The following is a 16,560-nucleotide window of genomic DNA, read 5'->3' on the forward strand; positions in this document are numbered from 1 at the left end:
TGACATTGTGATACTGCAGGATGATAATGCTCCAAGATGTAAATGGAAACTTGCTCTAATAGTAGAGGCTATAGAGAGCTCAGATGGCAAGGTTCGAAAGGTGAAGCTCAAGACCAGTGAAACTACTTTTGACGGGGGGAAACCACAGACAAGGCTGATATATCTGGAAAGACCTGTTCACAAGTTAGTGACTTTACTGGAGACTGACATGCAAAGTGAAACAGACTCTAATGTTGACACTCATTAGAAAATCACATTGCAAACAATGAGTGATTTTGGTGGGAGTGTAAGTGTCACAGAAATGGCTTATGTATAAAGAAGTTTAATAGATGGTTCCAGCAGTTAAAATGTTCTTGCTTGTACGTTTCTGTGGCCAATATTGTAAGGGTGTGTTTATCTTGTCAGAAAGAACAAGTTTTGTTACACCGCTATTATCGCGAGGTTTGGGCGTGATAGTATAGGCTGTGAGCCCACGTTTAATAATCACGCTAAGGAGTCCAGCGAGCTATCTGCAAAGGCCTGGTTAGTCTACCAGCGGTACAAGGTATTTGTCATTTGCCATAACTGTATTGTGATATTGTAAAAATTTGTAATGTATGGTGTTCTAATTATTTTATGTTTTAATTTAGAATGCACAAGACTGTAAAGCTATTCTTCTAGGACCTCCGAAGTGGCAGGCGGCCACGAGGTAATTTTCGTTGTTAAAGCACAAGTGTTAATTTTGATAGACTGAAGCGCTTAAAGTCTTTGTGTTTTATGTTTGTAGTTTTCACGGCGTTCAATAAATGCAGCGAAGCGCCCGTCTTGAAGAAGCCGTGCCTGTGTTGTCATTTCGGAGTTACAGAGGTTTTAGACTAATAATAATTCAAACCCAAACTGCAAAGGTGGAAAGATTACAGGAAACGTTTATCTGTGTATTGAAATATTGCATCATCACTGTATCTTCTTCACCTTATCTTTCTTCGGGCGGTTTTCTCAAGCTTTCCTGTGGTCATGTTTCAGCCATGTTCTTTGAATAATGATTTGTGTTTTTATTTTCAAGAGTAAAAGTGTTTAAAAACTCACAGTTAGCTTTCAAATGTCTTGTAGCTCTCTTCACGACTACACAGACACAGGTTGGTTCTTTGAAAGGGGCGTTTATTACTTGGACTTTCTCTTCTCCTTAGTTACACCATCGTCAATACGCCGTGAGAACTGGTTATATGAGTGAACAGTGCAAACACATTAGCAACTTTCCAGTACACATATTTAGTTCAAAAGTTAAACATAGACATTTTTAAAAAATGACAAAAACCTCGTTGACCGCTTGTCCTGAAAAGAGGTCTTTAAGTCTTTGTGTTGCTTTGCTTTCAATAAACCTTTAGCTTAGCAGCGCTTCATGAGAGACATCTGCTCACCTGCAGTCCATGAAAAGTCTTGAATACTCTCGCTAAGGTTGTTCTCGTGCAACATTAGTTCTTACACATTTCAAGTGAAGACATTTTTTAACCCTAAATTATATTCATGAAATTATGTAATCCATTATAAATCAATCATCCACATCATGAACTCTATACAGAACGTTGTTTAACAGCATTTACATGTCTAATCTTGCCATTTTTTGTGTTTTCCAGATGCTGTTACTTGGGGTTTACAACAAAATGGACCGTAGACTGTGGATAAACTGACCAGGGCTAGTGAAGGAATACACATTTTCCAGAGTGAAAGTCAACTTGTCCATTATCCATTGAGTGTAAACACACTGATTAAAACCTGCCGTTCCACACATGCCATGGTGTTTAGTTAAACAAGCACTGGATGAAAGCTTTCCAAAATGTGACAGGATCTAGAGGTGTCCATCTCACCTAACATGATGGAATCTAGTCTGTCACCTTCAGCAGACCCTCTACGCCACAATGCCAGCAGCTATGTAAACTTCAGCAACAACAGCTGGAGTGGACTCCGTGATGGTGACTCATTGAGGAACAATCAAACCCTGACCTTCCATGATCGCATCAACAGCGCCCTGCTGGGAGTTTTTCTGGGATTTCTTTCCCTTCTCACGATCATAATGAACCTGCTCGTACTGTATGCTGTGAAGAAAGAGAAGAGCCTCCACACTGTAGGGAACCTCTATATTGTTAGCCTCTCTGTGGCAGATCTCATTGTAGGGACCACGGTCATGCCTTTGAACTTGGTATATTTGCTGGAGGATGAATGGAAGCTGGGGCGGGCTGTCTGCCAGTTTTGGCTGATTATGGACTACGTGGCAAGCACAGCTTCAATTTTCAGCTTATTTATCCTCTGTTTGGATCGGTACCGCTCAGTGAGACAGCCGCTTAAGTACCTAAAATATCGAACACGGGGAAAAGCCAGTGTGATGATTTCTGGAGCCTGGCTGCTGTCCATGATGTGGATTATTCCTATTTTAGGATGGAGGTCTTTCACACACGTGGACCTCAAACCTGAAGAGGAAAATAAGTGTGACACAGATTTCCGTTTTGTCACGTGGTTTAAGGTCATTACCGCAGTCTTCAACTTCTACGTACCCTCTGTTTTGATGTTGTGGTTTTACACATATATCTATTTGGCAGTAAGACAACATCTACGGGACAGAGAGAGAATCATTCATCCAACTGATTCATTTGGAGAAAACGACAATGGACAAAATCCTCAAACCCCTGTGAAAAATGACTCCAAGTCACCTAAGAGGGAAAGTGAGGTTTTAATGAAAGGATCCAAAACAGAAAAACTGCTAGACCAGAATACTCTCGAACAGACAGATCCCCTTGAAGACGCTGATAAAAACAGTAAAACTGCTCTATCGAGAGCACACAGAAAAATTGGTGTAAAGTGCCAGCAGACGTCATTGCTTGCCATGACAACAAAAGGTCTCAGAATGGCACGAAAGACTAAAAGGTGCTCTTTGTCTCCTGAGGAGAAGCAACCAGACTGCGAGGTTCCCCAGAGCCAGCCATCGGCACCACAGGACGTGATTTGCTCAGGTGGAAATAATGAGAACAAACTTCAAGCGTCTTTAAACGAATGCCATGTGACAGTGCCAAACCCAGTGAGCGGAGTGTGCGATACCAACAAGGTATCAGACGTGCAGAGATACACATCTGTGCTCAGCAACAACTACGACCCCAGCCAAGCTCTACCTTGGGCCGAGGAAGGAGTAGAAGATGCCAAATTAGACGCGGATAATGAAATTACTCTGAGACAGGCGTGGCAAAAGTTCATTGACCAATCACGCCATCGCATCCACAGTCTGAGGATCCACAAAGAGCACAAAGCAGCCAAGCAGCTGGGCTTCATAATTGCTGCTTTCTTATTGTGTTGGATACCATACTTCATAGCTTTCATGGTCATGGCCTTCTGTAGAGAGTGCGTCCACCATGACCTGCACATGTTCACCATATGGCTGGGTTACATCAACTCTACTCTAAACCCTTTTATATACCCGCTCTGCAATGGAAACTTTAAACGGGTCTTGGGGCAGGGATAGCTCAGTAGGTAAAGTGGTCGCCCCATGATCGGAAGGTCGGCGGTTCGAATCCACTTAACGGCTACCCTGAGGTACCCCTGAGCAAGGTACCGTCCCTACACACTGCTCCCCGGGCGCCTGCTTAGTGGGCTGCCCACTGCTTCACAGAGTGAATGGGTCAAATGCAGAGAAAAACAAGTAATTTCCCCATGGGGATCAATAAAGTATCCATTATTATTATTATTATTAAAAATATTCTTAACATTCCTTTGTGACTGTAAATGAGCAGAACACAATCGCAGGCGTCTAAATGTTGAGACAACAGCAGAATTAGCAAAAGGAAAAAATGTCTCATCAAGCGTTGACCAAAAAAGTGTGCTATTCCTTTTATGTTCCGCATTTTATTTTTATAAACACCAATTCTTTGGACTCAAGACTCAAGCTGAGGATAATATGTCAGTTTAATGTTATTTATTTTGTTTATGTTACACTAATTATAATAATAATAATAGACTGTGTCACAGAAGAATTTGAGCTTAAAGTTTTGCTAAAAACTATGTAAAAATTGTATTTTGAAAAAAAAAATTTAATTGATTTTCTGTGCTAGGAATATACCATAAAACACATAATGTGAAATATGATTAATATTGTTTAAAAAAAAGAACAAGGAGAAGATTTTCTTTGAAAATGACAACCACATTGTGAGTCATTCTCCTTCTTATTATTTAAACAGAGTACGAGACTTTAGATGCATCTTGGTGCTTGGTACTAGTGATCGAGGAAGGGCTGAATTATGATACCTACTGTCTTTATTTTTTATGTTTTTTTAATTAAGAATGGCAACTCTAAACAAGCACATTCAGTCACCTACACTCCCTTAAAGAAAACCTCTGAACTTGTTCTACCTGTTCGTGCTTTGACATCTATTTCCTGCCATTAAGTCTAATAGGTTAATATATTGAATTGAAAGCCTTTATTGTCATTATACATAGTATAACGAAATTGGAAATATATGAGCAAAAACCTGATTATGAAGACAAAACTACTACCAGAACAAACTATTTGTCACAGTCACAGTCTTCTTTCGAACTGCAGAAAGGTTTTGTTTCTCTCCTTGATGGGAATAAGTTGCTTATCTGTTATAAGGTGTAGCACGTCGCTACACGTCATTAGCCAAAGAGTGTCGAAAATGATTCAAAAATGCTGCAGCACACTATAAATCTGAGACTTCTTTAATGGATTTGTGTCAGTATTTTGTAACAAACGCATTCAAGTGCATCCAGGCTATACACAGAGCTTCATGGTGCAACTCTTTCTCCCAGTAACTCCCGTGTTAGCTATGCTAGAAGCTTCCTTGTAAAAAGAAAATAAGGATAAATGGAATTAAGGACATTTCCTTACACTGTTACTTTTTGCACAGTGTCACTTCAGATTTTATGGGGGGCAGGGACAAAGAACTGAATTTCATATTTTAATATGTGAATCATAGTGTCTGAAATAATGTAATGAGCGTGGCAATGTTGTGAGTCACTGTGCAGTCAAATCAAACAAATCAGAGGAGGCTGAAATTGAGCTGGAAGAGGTGATGATGGGAAGACGGATGTGTGTGACTGCACTTCTCATTAAAAACAAGACAAAGGGGAAGAAAATTTCATTTTATATGCTGTTTCTCTGTTGCTTGAAAAGGTTCTGCAAAGAGCTTCCCCTGAGGTAACTCTTTGTAATGAATATTATGTCCCACTGAATGTTTTGCTGTTTGTGTGTGTGTGTTTTTTGTTGTTTTTTTTTTAAAAGTAGTTTGGATACTTTTATGTCAAAGTGAAGTTGCTGCCTATGCGCTTTTAATGCTGGGTGTCTCATGTTGAGGGCAAAGTTTTTGAATAATGCTTATAATGATCACCAGAGTATGATTAAAACCTGTGGGTGTGTTCTGGTTTATATTCTGTTTTTTGTTATCGGTGTCTTGTAAGCCTATTTAGGCTGGCATATTATTTCATGCATGATACAGTAATGAAATAAAATTGAAGTCAATCTGAAAGAAAAAAAATTGATGACATTTAATGTCCTGTTTATGATGTACACCTAAAACTAAAAATAAAACGTACTAATGTGCTAGTCCTTCAAGCCTCACGTCATTAACACTATTAACTTCAAACTGTTCTTCTAATTTTATTTTGTCATTAGTTTGAGGTGCTGACTTTGGCAAGAACATTTATGTGAAATGCTGAACACATGACCTAATTAACCTGGGACAAAACCCAATGCCCATGCTGCAGCAAGATTCCATCAAATGTACCCATTGGTCACTTTATTAAGTACACCTGTTCAACTACAGCTTTTCAAACCAATCATCTGAATGGGGAAGAAAGGTTATTTAAGTGACCTTCAATGCGGCATGGTTGTTGGTGACAGACAAGCAGAGTGTTTCAGAAACTGTTGATCTGCTGAGAGTTTCCCACACAGACAGCCATCTCTAGGGCTTACAGAGAACGGTTCGAAAAAGAGAAAATATCCAGCAAAAGGCAGTTCTCTGGAAGAAAATGCCAGGTTGTTTTCACAGATCGGGGTGAATAGCCAGACTGCAGCAGTAACTTAGATAATCATTTGTTACAACCAAGGTATGCAGAAAGGCATCTCTGATTGTACATGTTGAATCTTGAAGCAGATGCATTTCTGCATTTCGTTGCCCTGTACCTGTGCATGTGCAATGACAATAAAGTTGAATTCTATTCTATTCTATTCTATTCTATTCTATGGGCTACAGCAGTAAAAGACCACAACAGGCGCCAGTGCTTCCAGCTAAGAACAGGAAACTGAGCTACAGTTCACAAAGGTTCATCTATAATGGACAAGCGGAGACTGGAAAAACACTGGCTACTCTGCTGAGTCTCAGTTTCTCCTGCAATGTTGAGATAGTTTACCTAATTTTGCCTAAACAAGATGATAGATAGAGCCATCCTGCCTTGTATGAGTGATTCAACCTGCTGGTGATGTAATGATGAAGGGATATTTTTTTGGCACAGTTTAGGTCCTGTAGTACCAAGTGAAGATCCTTTAAATGAGCACTGTGTAAATGCCACCGCCTACCCGAGTAATGTTGCTGACCATGTCCATCCCTATATGACCACAGTGTAGCCATCTTCTTTTTAAGCCATATTGGGGAATTTTAGCATTTTTTTAGCAAATTATGATGCACATATACTGTCAATTAATACATTCATATTTTCTCCTGTGCAAAATGGAGAAATAGCTCTAGAAAAAAAGACAAGAACTCTATTTCTCATAATATAGTGCCACTTAATTGTCTTTGTGGCAGTTTCAATAATATTCACCAAAATCTGCAAAGCTTGTGACTTACCAGCATAAATATTTCATTTAACTTTTCAGTGTGCTGAAACTGTTATATTTCCTCTCTTGTATGGGACGTATAACAAGGACATTTTCAACAATATGCCAATGTCCCTCATCCCCTCTCTCTTAATAACCCAGCACGGGCATCATTCATGAGTTTCTATGGCGTGTTTCTCAGGTTACTTGTACTAAAATAAGAACTGTTTTTCATTTAATCTGTAATCTTTAAACTGGAATGGACTCCATGGTACAGATCTGAAAATCTCAATTCAGTTTTACCTCATAGTTTACTGTAATAAACCAGTTTGTGTTGAAGGTCTGAATCAGAAAAACATACACATGCTTTCATCAAAAATTGAAACCTGGAGCGGTCTTATCCAAGCGAGAAAAATCAGAAAAAAAAAAAAAAGAAATTCAATTATTAATACTAACACATATATCTCACCTTACAATAATTAAACCATGAGCTGTTGAAGAGGGAAAACTCAGCCTGTATGAGTAGGAGCAGTTTTATATCAGTCAAGCTTTTTTTTAAAGATTAGTTAAGAGCAACACAACTTGACACAGTCTGCATCTGCATGAGCATCACTGTGAGATGTTTCCTTGTTTCATTAAACCAGTTAACACAGCTCACACAATGTCCCTGAACTTACCCTGTTGAAGATTTCCACTGTAAACATGTACTCCATCTAACAAACTGAGTACTTTCAAAGCATTTTATGCTTTCCTTGAACCGCTAGTCTCATCTGCTACTTCAGAGTGTTCTTGTGTTTAAATGATAAGGTACAAGGAAACCTTGAGCACTTGTACTTTCGTTCCTGTGTTTTCCTTCAGGAAGGATTCAAGAGCTCAGTGGCTTTTACATGTGGTAATAGCTGTTCCATGTAGAACAAGCTATTTAAAAAAGGGGGGTGCTATTATTACATGCTGTCCTTCACAGTGCAGGGGCTACCACTGGATATTGTGGTTGTCATCCAGGGAAATACAAATACAAAGAGGTGACACTTTGTGGGCTTCATATTATTTTAGATGGATTTTCTCAGTTTGTTTTAGCCTCCTGGCCAAAACATGACATCTTTTAATTTATATCGTGCGTTTTTGTACAGCAGCACAGTTTTGCGACGGTCCCTAACCCTGTTTCCGTACGGTCCGCCGCTCACATACAGCTAATTTCTGGTGAAAACTGAAGTCATAATTGAGCCCAAAAGTAGGAGCAGAAGTAGCTTTACCGGTTTCACCACTATTATGTTGCGTTTGTAATTTCACAAGCTAAAACCGGCGTTCATTACAAACGCTTCAGCCTCTGTAGCAGTCTCCGAAATGAAAAGAAACGGCGCCTACAGGTTTTTGTCCGTTTTCTCCTGCTTTATCGTCTGCGCGTTCTTGTTTATGTTTTGGTTCTTTGTATTTTACTCAATGGTGCTTGCACCATAAAGACAAGAAACCGTAGCAAGTAAGCTAAAGCTTACCCACACTGCACTGCTTTATTTACAAGACTCGCGATCACATGATCTCCTTCACCAGGAAGTAAGGTTTTATGGTAAGTGCACAAGTCCTGTTACACGTTAACGTATAAACATGTATGTATCTGTCTGAAGCGGACATAAATTGTCTGTGTTGTGATGCAGGGATGTCTTATTTTATGATTTATTTCCATGAGAATTTTCGTCGCGTTAAAAAGCGCTTGAAGTGCTAAAGCTGCTGGGTTTCATTGTGTGGTCTCTATTGAGCTGACTTTACTTCTCAGCAAGAGAAAACAGTTAAAGACACGAAAAAAAGTAAACGTAGAATTTAATCATTAACATGCCAAGACTGACAGCCATTAAATGCTTAGTCTTGAAGGTTTGGCGCTCATTATTTAACCAGAGTTTAGGCTCTCTTTGCAGCTGAGCTGGTCAAAAATATTTTAAAATCCTTTATCTTTTCATGGATTATGCACGTGGATGGGATACAGGAAAGGAAACACGAATCCTCTTTTTTTCTTTTTTAAATGTCCAGTTTATTGTTCATGTAGCTTGCCATCACATATGGAGTTATTTGTGACAGATATACAGTACCAAGAGTTAAAGAGAATTTTTATAAGATGGGACTGAGACCACCCACACATCATAGCGTCTTGTATGGTTTGAAGATTGTGGTGCTGACAAAAAGACGGTTGAGCTGAAAATGTTCAAATCTTGTTGGGATTGACCAAAGTGGACACGGTTGGAAATCAGTGTATCAGAAGTTTAACGGTGTGGAGGTAAAGTTAGAGAGCCAAGGCTGAGGTGGTTTGGACGTGCAGAATAGTAATAGAGGATGGACAAAGGATGTTGAATATAGAGACGCCAGGGAGGAGGAAAAGACGAAGACCTCAGAGAAGATTCACTGATGAAGTGAACAACTGGGACACCAAATGAGCCCTGGCATATTTGGTCCAGGCGGCTGACTATGATCAGTTAATAAATAAATAAATGTTTATGCTTTATTTTTGTTTAACCACGTTGGTACACTTGTTGTTGGGTTAGGAAGTCTTTGTTGTGCTTTAGTGCAGCATGGCACAATTAAAAGCTACCCTTTAGCTATTAGCAGTGGCTTTTGGTCATTGATGGTGGGTTATTTTACTTGAATGTCTCCCTTGATAATCATGTCCTTCCATTTATTTCCTTACCATATTATTTACACCTTCCCCGCTCTCTTGTTGGAACTGCTCTCCCTCCTCCATCATTTCTCCATGGCTAGTGCTGGAAACAGGAGCAGTACTGTGACTGTGAGAGCTTTATAGTAGTGGTTGCTGGTACTGCTGTTGACAGTGCAGTTGCTAATATGTATATAAACATTTTGCTGCATATATGCCTAGTTTCTTTTTCTTTTTCTCTCTTGGCTTTTCACTGACACCTTTTTTTTGTGCTTTTGTTTTTCCATCTGTGTCTGTAGGAGAGGGATGGTTGCGTTAAAAGATTATATTGGTCTATCCAGGATTACTAATAAAAATTGTCCACTGGACTAAAATGGTAAATGGCCTGTATTTGTATAGCGCTTTACTTAGTCACTAAGGACCCCAAAGTACTTTACACTACTAGTGTCAGTGTTTGTAGTGCCAGTGCACCATGGCAGGTGGCCTGTATGATTATAGCAACAAAGAAAAAAAATTATATTGACCCACCAGGAAAAAGCCTAATATGCATTACCAGTCCAGCCCTAGTAGTGAAGGAGGATTTACAAAGGGTTGGTGTGACTGAGTCGAATGCTAGGGGCAGGGTGAGAAGGAGGCAGATGATCTGCTGTGGTGACCCCAAAGGGAGCAGCTGAAAGAAGAAAAAGACAACTGATAATAGTGTGATTTTTTTTTCTCCTTCATTTGCATGTGTGGCAGATACTTTCACATATCAAAAGCACATATAGTTACATCTCTGATATCTTGGGCGATGTACTCATCGAGTAATTTTAAACCTGGCTGAGTAATAAGCTTATTCAAATCACATTCTTCACTGGGTTGTCAATTAAACAGCAGCATTGGAAATTTAGGGCTCAGCAGATAATGAACTGATTATTATGTGATCAGCAGGAGCTCCTGATTTAGGCATCCACTAATCACAGGGCTCCACCAACATGTGTGAGTGATTTTGGGCAAGACATTGAACCCCAAGTTACTCCTGATGGGCAGGCCAGCTCCTTGCAAGGGAGTTTTCCCATAATTGTTGTGCGAGTGTGAACTGGTAATTGAGGCACTCCAAAGTCATAAAACCGTATACAAGTGCAGCTTTTATTCTGTGCTTTTATTCAGACTGTTTACTTCAACAGTGCGAGAGTTACTTTTACTACTCTTTGTGTATCTAAGTCATAAGTTATTATAGTGCCTGCAAGTGCTTCATAGCCGTCTGCTGTTTTATTTCACAGCTTGTTGAACGTGCCGCTCTGTGAAGTGTAATGGCATCTGACATCAGTGAGGCATCGCCGTCCACTGCAGAACTTAAGCTGCAGTTTGCTCCTTTCAGCAGCGCTCTGGAAGCAGGCTTTTGGCATGAGCTTACTCAGAAGAAACTCAATGACTACAGATTGGATGAGAGTCCCAAATGTATCAAAGGATACTATTACAATGGTGAGTATTCTGATGGCATGGTTTCAATAAAAGATCAGTTCAATTCAATTGTATTCATATAGCGCTAAATCATAACAAGTTGCCTCAAGGCACTTTATATTGTAAGATAAAGACCCTACAATAATAGAGAGAAACCCCGACAATCAAACTGCCCCCTATGATGAAGTACATGGCGCCAGTGGGAAGGAAAAACTCCCTTTTAACAGGAAGAAACCTGCAGCAGGACCAGGCTCAGGGAGGAACAGCTATCTGCCATTACTGGTTAAGGGTGATGGGAGGAAGACAGAATAAGCAACACACTCACTCACTGTCAAATGCAGTTTTCCCACTTGATTGACAGATCTGTATTTTCTATTACCAATGTGGCTGATCGACTTTCATGTCTGATAGGTGATCCTCTTGGTTTGCCTACCCGTCTAACTTTGGAGTACAGTGCATTTGATGTGTAAGTATAAGGCATTATGTTGTGTAAAGAAGCATTACACTTCTGCTAAGTTTTTCTGCTGCCATTGAGTCTTGTGATGCAAAGTGTCATTGTAAACAAAGCCAAAATAAAAGCATAGCATAGACTGTTGGGGTCACACTGCTGGGCAGGTGGGAGGACAACGTGGACACCTAAATTGATACCATCTACTAAAAATCTTAAATGAGTTGAATCTCGGTGACCTCCACCTGAAGATCAGAAGTTTTCTGAAAATCTTGTGAATGTGATAACTCAACAAGGAAGTTACCCAGGATGTTTCGACTTATTCCATAGGTGCAGCTACAGTGAGGCAGAGGGGAAGCACCGAAAGCTGCCAGTATTTTTAAATCGGCTCTGAACAGTTACAAAAAGCCTGTGTGTCTAAAGAAAAAAAAATGACGTGGCCTTCATCCGATTGTGCAGTTGTCACAGAGATGTTTTGTGTATGTACTTCTATATAGGGAAAAATAAACTTTTATATAGCCCACTGGTTTCTGGTGGTCAGTATGTTTACACTGTGAACATACAGTTTAATGAAAAATGTGTTGGTTTTTTGCTGTTAGTGATGGTTCAACTCCCGCTCGTTGCTGCCCAGCTTTGGGAACGCTGTACAACACCAACACTCTTGATGCCTTTAAGACTACTGATAAGAAGGCTCTGTTGGAGAAAGAAGCCAAGGAGGTAAGAGACATCCAGTGGCAATTTGTTCTGACATCAAAAACATGTTGAAAGTGGATTATCTATAAAGTAGGCATTAGAATGGTCATATTTCCCAACAGAACATTACCTGATTAAATTATTGATTATTTTTTCTTTTGTATTCTCTCTCTTTGTTGGGTAGATTTGGGATGCTATACAGTCTGGAGCTGCACTGAAGGACCCGTCCATCCTTTGTAGATTTATTCTCCTTACCTTTGCAGTGCGTAAAAATATGATCATATATGTTTGCTTGTTCTTTTTTGCTTTTGTTTTTTTCTACACTTTAACAACTTCATGTAACCAGTTTCCTTTCATGTTTCTCTCTTGTTCTGGCTACTCTTTTTAAACAGGATTTGAAGAAGTACAATTTCTACTACTGGTTCTGCTTTCCTGCTCTCTGTTTCAAAGAGGCGATAATGCTTGTTCGACCGCCCTCCGTCCTAGATCAGGTTTTCTCTGCAAAGCAGGTTGGATTTTTAAAGATCACCATATAATTTTAGATATTACACTTTGAAGTTATCCTTAAATGACCTTTTCTGAAAAAGTTAAAACTCTACAATTACTATTAGCTGTTTTATATGATGAATACAAAGTGCTATTAGTGTCTTCCACTGCTTCATCTATATAAACCAAAAGAATTTTACTGAATAATTCGGTTTTCATCCCTTTGAGGTCACTTGGTTGAGAATTGCTGCACTGACTTCAGCACTTGTGATATGTTTGAATTGCCGGATTTTTCTAACTTCTAATTTCTGTCTTAGATTGCAGCCCTGCAGGATGCTTATGATGGCCTGTGCATCAAAACAGGAGCCACTGCAGTTCCTTACTTCCTAATAAAATACACAGATGAGTCAGTTCAGATGGCCGTGCTGGGGGACTGGGAGACATTTTTCAGTGATACTAAGAAGGTTTCAAGAAGATTTTTATATTTATATTAATAGAAACAGGAATTTAATCTTATATTTTATTATTCTGTGTGTCTGCTACTTTTTTTGCACTTAGATCAATATCATAATAGTATGATTTAAAGTATACACCAAAAGTTTCCAAACCTATTGTTGTTCATTCTGTAATAAAAAAATAAAAATAAAAAAAAGATTCAAACAGACTCGTTTTTTTAATAAGGTTTAAAATTTATTTTGTTGTGGCTTCAAACTGGATTTCTACTGTAGTTTTATTGGCTCATCACATTTTACTAATGTTGTCTACTGTTACACACTCACACAATAACACATATACGCATTCACGCCTTGCTAATGTAAACATACCTTGTTTGTTTTCTCTAGGTTACTGTGGGTGTCTATGATCCGTGTACTCTGTCCCAACATCCGGGCTGGCCTCTGAGGAATCTACTGATGCTTGTAGCTAACCAATGGTAAACTCTCTGTGTGTGTGTGCATGTGTGACTGTGTTTTGAGGAAGTTGTCTCAATGATGTGTGCTGTCGGTCATTAAGTAATTTGGAAAAACCTGCTGAATTTCACTATGAGTTGCACATAAATGAAAGGCTCCTCTTCCTGACTGATTTCCCAACCCTGCTGCAGTGTTAGGAAAGCAAACCTTTGTAATTTAAGAAAATTATCAATTTCAAAAAGAGAAATGTATCAGTTTAAAAATGTTTGCATCAGGACAAAAGCAATTGAAACTCTACTAAAGTTATTCTGTTCCACTCGGACTGAAAAAGAAATATCAAGCTGCTGCTTCGTCTCAGTGGTGTTGCAAGAGTTTAGTGGGGATGTGATTAATTTGATCAATTACATGTGCTCCTAGATGACAGCACTTGCTTACAGAAACACGACTGTTGCTTTTAAGCTAGTCCCATTTGTCTATAAGGATATCAATTTTCCAGATAAACAAGGTTTATTTCTTCCATTTAAGCTCTTGCTAAGCTTTAATCTTAAAATGTAAATCAGGTTGTCCAAACAGTTTATATTGATCTAATCTGCCTTGCTTGAAGAGGATGAATAATGATGTCACTGCTTGCTGATTTATTATTTTTTTCCACCTAAAAGATTTTCAAAATTATCTCCAAATTCCATCAGGAAACATTGCCGCTCATGTTTGAACTACTTTGTGTGGATTTATTGCCTTTATGTGAATCATATTTCTTTTTCTCAGTTGTATTTATATATTTTTTTACATTTTATTTATTCATTTATTTTTTATTGTGGCAGGGAGTAGTTGCGTGGTCTGGGTAAAAGACCATAGCTGGTTTGTTAACTCATGCCATACCTATCTGTGACACACAGCAGCTACTGTTTGTTCTAACCACAGGCGGTGTTGTTTTATACACAGTATGAGGTGTCTTTGCAGAATATTGACAGATATTTTTAACTAGATTTGATCTATTAAAGGTGCTGTTATTAAACACTTTTAACAGAATATGTATATTTCTTATTCTTTTTGGTTTGAAAAGCGTTAGCAGGCTCTCTTGGGATATTCCAAAGTTGATGGAGGGTTTCTACAGCAGGATAGATCGATAACGGTTGTTACTTTCATGTATGTCACGTAAAAGGAATGTATTGTTACATTGTTACAAGGCCACATTAAGAAAATTCTTATTAATCATTTGGTAAAAGTCAAAATATCAAGATCAAAGATGAAATTCTATTTCAAGAAAAAACTTCAAATACTCTTTTGAGGAAAAAAAGTTGAAATGTGAAGATTACAGCTGTTATTTTAAGACAAAGTGCCATAGCTCCTATACCCTAACGTTTAGATGAGTTAGTGAAACAAATTGATCAGCCGTCTTATCATGTCTTGTGATACAAAGGACATCCTCTTTATTGTACGAGGGTGTAACCATCAGTATCATTGCATCTGTCCATTACTGGCCTTTTCATTTTGTACAAATCCAACCAATTCTTCCAAGTCCGTGTGTTTTGTTGAAGAAATATAGAAGAAATCGAGACACGTCAGACCTGGCAACATCTTGTCGCATTTTCTCTTGTCTTTCTACAGTTGTGGTGTGATATCACGCTGCTCTACCTGCAAATAGTTCTTTGAGTTAGTTTTGCCTTTCTATCAGCTAAAAGCAGTTTGGCCAATCTCCTCTGGTTAGAGAGCCCCTGCTCACTGGATATTTTCTCTTTTTTTGACCATTTTCTGTAAACCCTAGTGATAGTTGTATGGAGAAATCCCAGTCGATCATCAGTTTCTGAAATACTCAGACCAGCCTGTCTGCGACCAACAACTACGCCTTATTTTCCCCGTTTTGATGCTCAGTATAAACTTTACCAAGTCATCTTAACCACGTCTACATGCATAAACGAACTGAGTTTCTGCCATGTGGTTGGCTGATTAAATGTTTGTGTTAAAATGCAGTTGAAGAGGTGTTGCTGATGAAGTGGGCAGTGAGTGTACATATTTATTCATTTATGAAGGACACGTTTTTTTATGTTTTCGAAAATAGTTATCTGTAAACAACACACTTGGACGTCCTCCTACATCAAGGGGCCATTTCTTTTGTGGTTAAATTAGGCTCCTTCATGAGTATATGTCACATATCATCAGGAGTGCATTTTTAAAGCAGGATATTGTGTGTTTTCATCCAATCAGCCTCTTTAAGTGTTGTAGGCTGTGATTTTTGCTTGTTTTGAACACTTTGTGCTTATGCTCAGTGTCTCCAAAGCAGGTGGTTGTGCTTTATCATCTTTAAATATTCGATTATGATTTTTATTTGCTTTATTCAGAAGTGGTTGATTCAACAATCAGAAAATTTAAAAAATAAAAGGATTCATATCCCACGGGCAATGATATATTTTAACCAGCTTAAGTTAAAAAAGAAAAGAAAAGGTTGTTTTGTTTATTTTTTTTAAAATATTGTATAAACGATGCAGGTGAAAACTGCAAATCATCTGAAAGCTTTTCGGTACTTTTATTTTCAGATGGTAAATAAAGGAGTTGAGCTGAGAAATGAAACTAAATAGTTTTTGAGTAAAAATGTAAATATTCAGATGTAGGAGTAGATATCAAAATGAAATAACATAACCCCATACCTGATGACTTTGAGCAAGAGGAAGCAACCCATCTCACACAACTGATCATAATGTTTTGTTATGTTCTGAGACTGTCGTTGAAATTATCTCTGTATGTTTCTAATTGTGGCTTTTATATCAGTTAAGAAGCGTTGCACACTCTTATTTCAGGTCTATATTGAGGAGTGTTTTGTCACAGAGCTTAGTTTTCCCTCTTTTTTTCTGGCATTTAAATTTTTTTTCTTCTATTGTACAAAAAAGGAACTCCCACAGAGGCTTGTTTAGCAATAGTCTTCTGTGATATCAACTCATGCATGCTCTGCAGGTTTTTATCTTAAACAAACCTCATCGATCCTGTGCTTGACTACATTTTTTCTCTCTGTTAAACATAAACTGTTGATACTGGCATCGATGGCTGTGATGTCTTGCCTATTCAGTTCTTTTATCAGAGCTTGATTGTGTAACGTGACTCAGTTTTTCAGGACCATATTAGAGGAAGTGTTTTAGTACGGCTGTATAAGGTG

The 16,560-nt window shown here is 38.5% G+C and overlaps 2 protein-coding genes across 2 annotated transcripts in view; both read left to right on the plus strand.

Moving 5' to 3' along the window:
• The first annotated feature begins 1,813 nt into the window (after window positions 1-1,813).
• On the plus strand, window positions 1,814-3,741 carry hrh1 (histamine receptor H1). Its single transcript, XM_085354293.1, has 2 exons — window positions 1,814-3,473; window positions 3,713-3,741. Exons 1-2 carry the CDS (start codon window positions 1,850-1,852, stop codon window positions 3,739-3,741), a joined length of 1,653 nt encoding a protein of 550 aa, XP_085210419.1. The 5' UTR covers window positions 1,814-1,849.
• A 4,572-nt stretch (window positions 3,742-8,313) lies between these two features.
• The window catches only part of atg7 (ATG7 autophagy related 7 homolog (S. cerevisiae)), a 61,736-nt gene continuing 53,489 nt past the window's right edge, over window positions 8,314-16,560 (plus strand). Inside the window, exons 1-8 of the mRNA XM_085354294.1 lie at window positions 8,314-8,357; window positions 10,697-10,898; window positions 11,289-11,343; window positions 11,925-12,042; window positions 12,203-12,280; window positions 12,411-12,527; window positions 12,822-12,968; window positions 13,347-13,435. Of these exons, the coding sequence (XP_085210420.1) occupies window positions 10,727-10,898; window positions 11,289-11,343; window positions 11,925-12,042; window positions 12,203-12,280; window positions 12,411-12,527; window positions 12,822-12,968; window positions 13,347-13,435 (776 nt within the window). The 5' untranslated portion in view covers window positions 8,314-8,357; window positions 10,697-10,726. The remainder of the gene's footprint in view (window positions 8,358-10,696; window positions 10,899-11,288; window positions 11,344-11,924; window positions 12,043-12,202; window positions 12,281-12,410; window positions 12,528-12,821; window positions 12,969-13,346; window positions 13,436-16,560) is intronic.

Source organism: Diplotaxodon limnothrissa, linkage group LG5 (assembly GCF_057381915.1).
Source record: "Diplotaxodon limnothrissa isolate DT_005_m linkage group LG5, D_limnothrissa_male_GT1.1, whole genome shotgun sequence".
Lineage (NCBI taxonomy): Eukaryota > Metazoa > Chordata > Actinopteri > Cichliformes > Cichlidae > Diplotaxodon > Diplotaxodon limnothrissa.

What these genes read in the sequence shown, in the direction of transcription:
- hrh1 (XM_085354293.1), top strand. Translation starts at nt 1,850, where the DNA reads ATGATGGAATCTAGTCTGTCACCTTCAGCAGACCCTCTACGCCACAAT. An exon ending in TGGAAACTTTAAACGGGTCT is followed by an intron (nt 3,474 to 3,712) that starts TGGGGCAGGGAT and finishes TTATTATTATTA; the next exon opens with TTAAAAATATTCTTAACATT.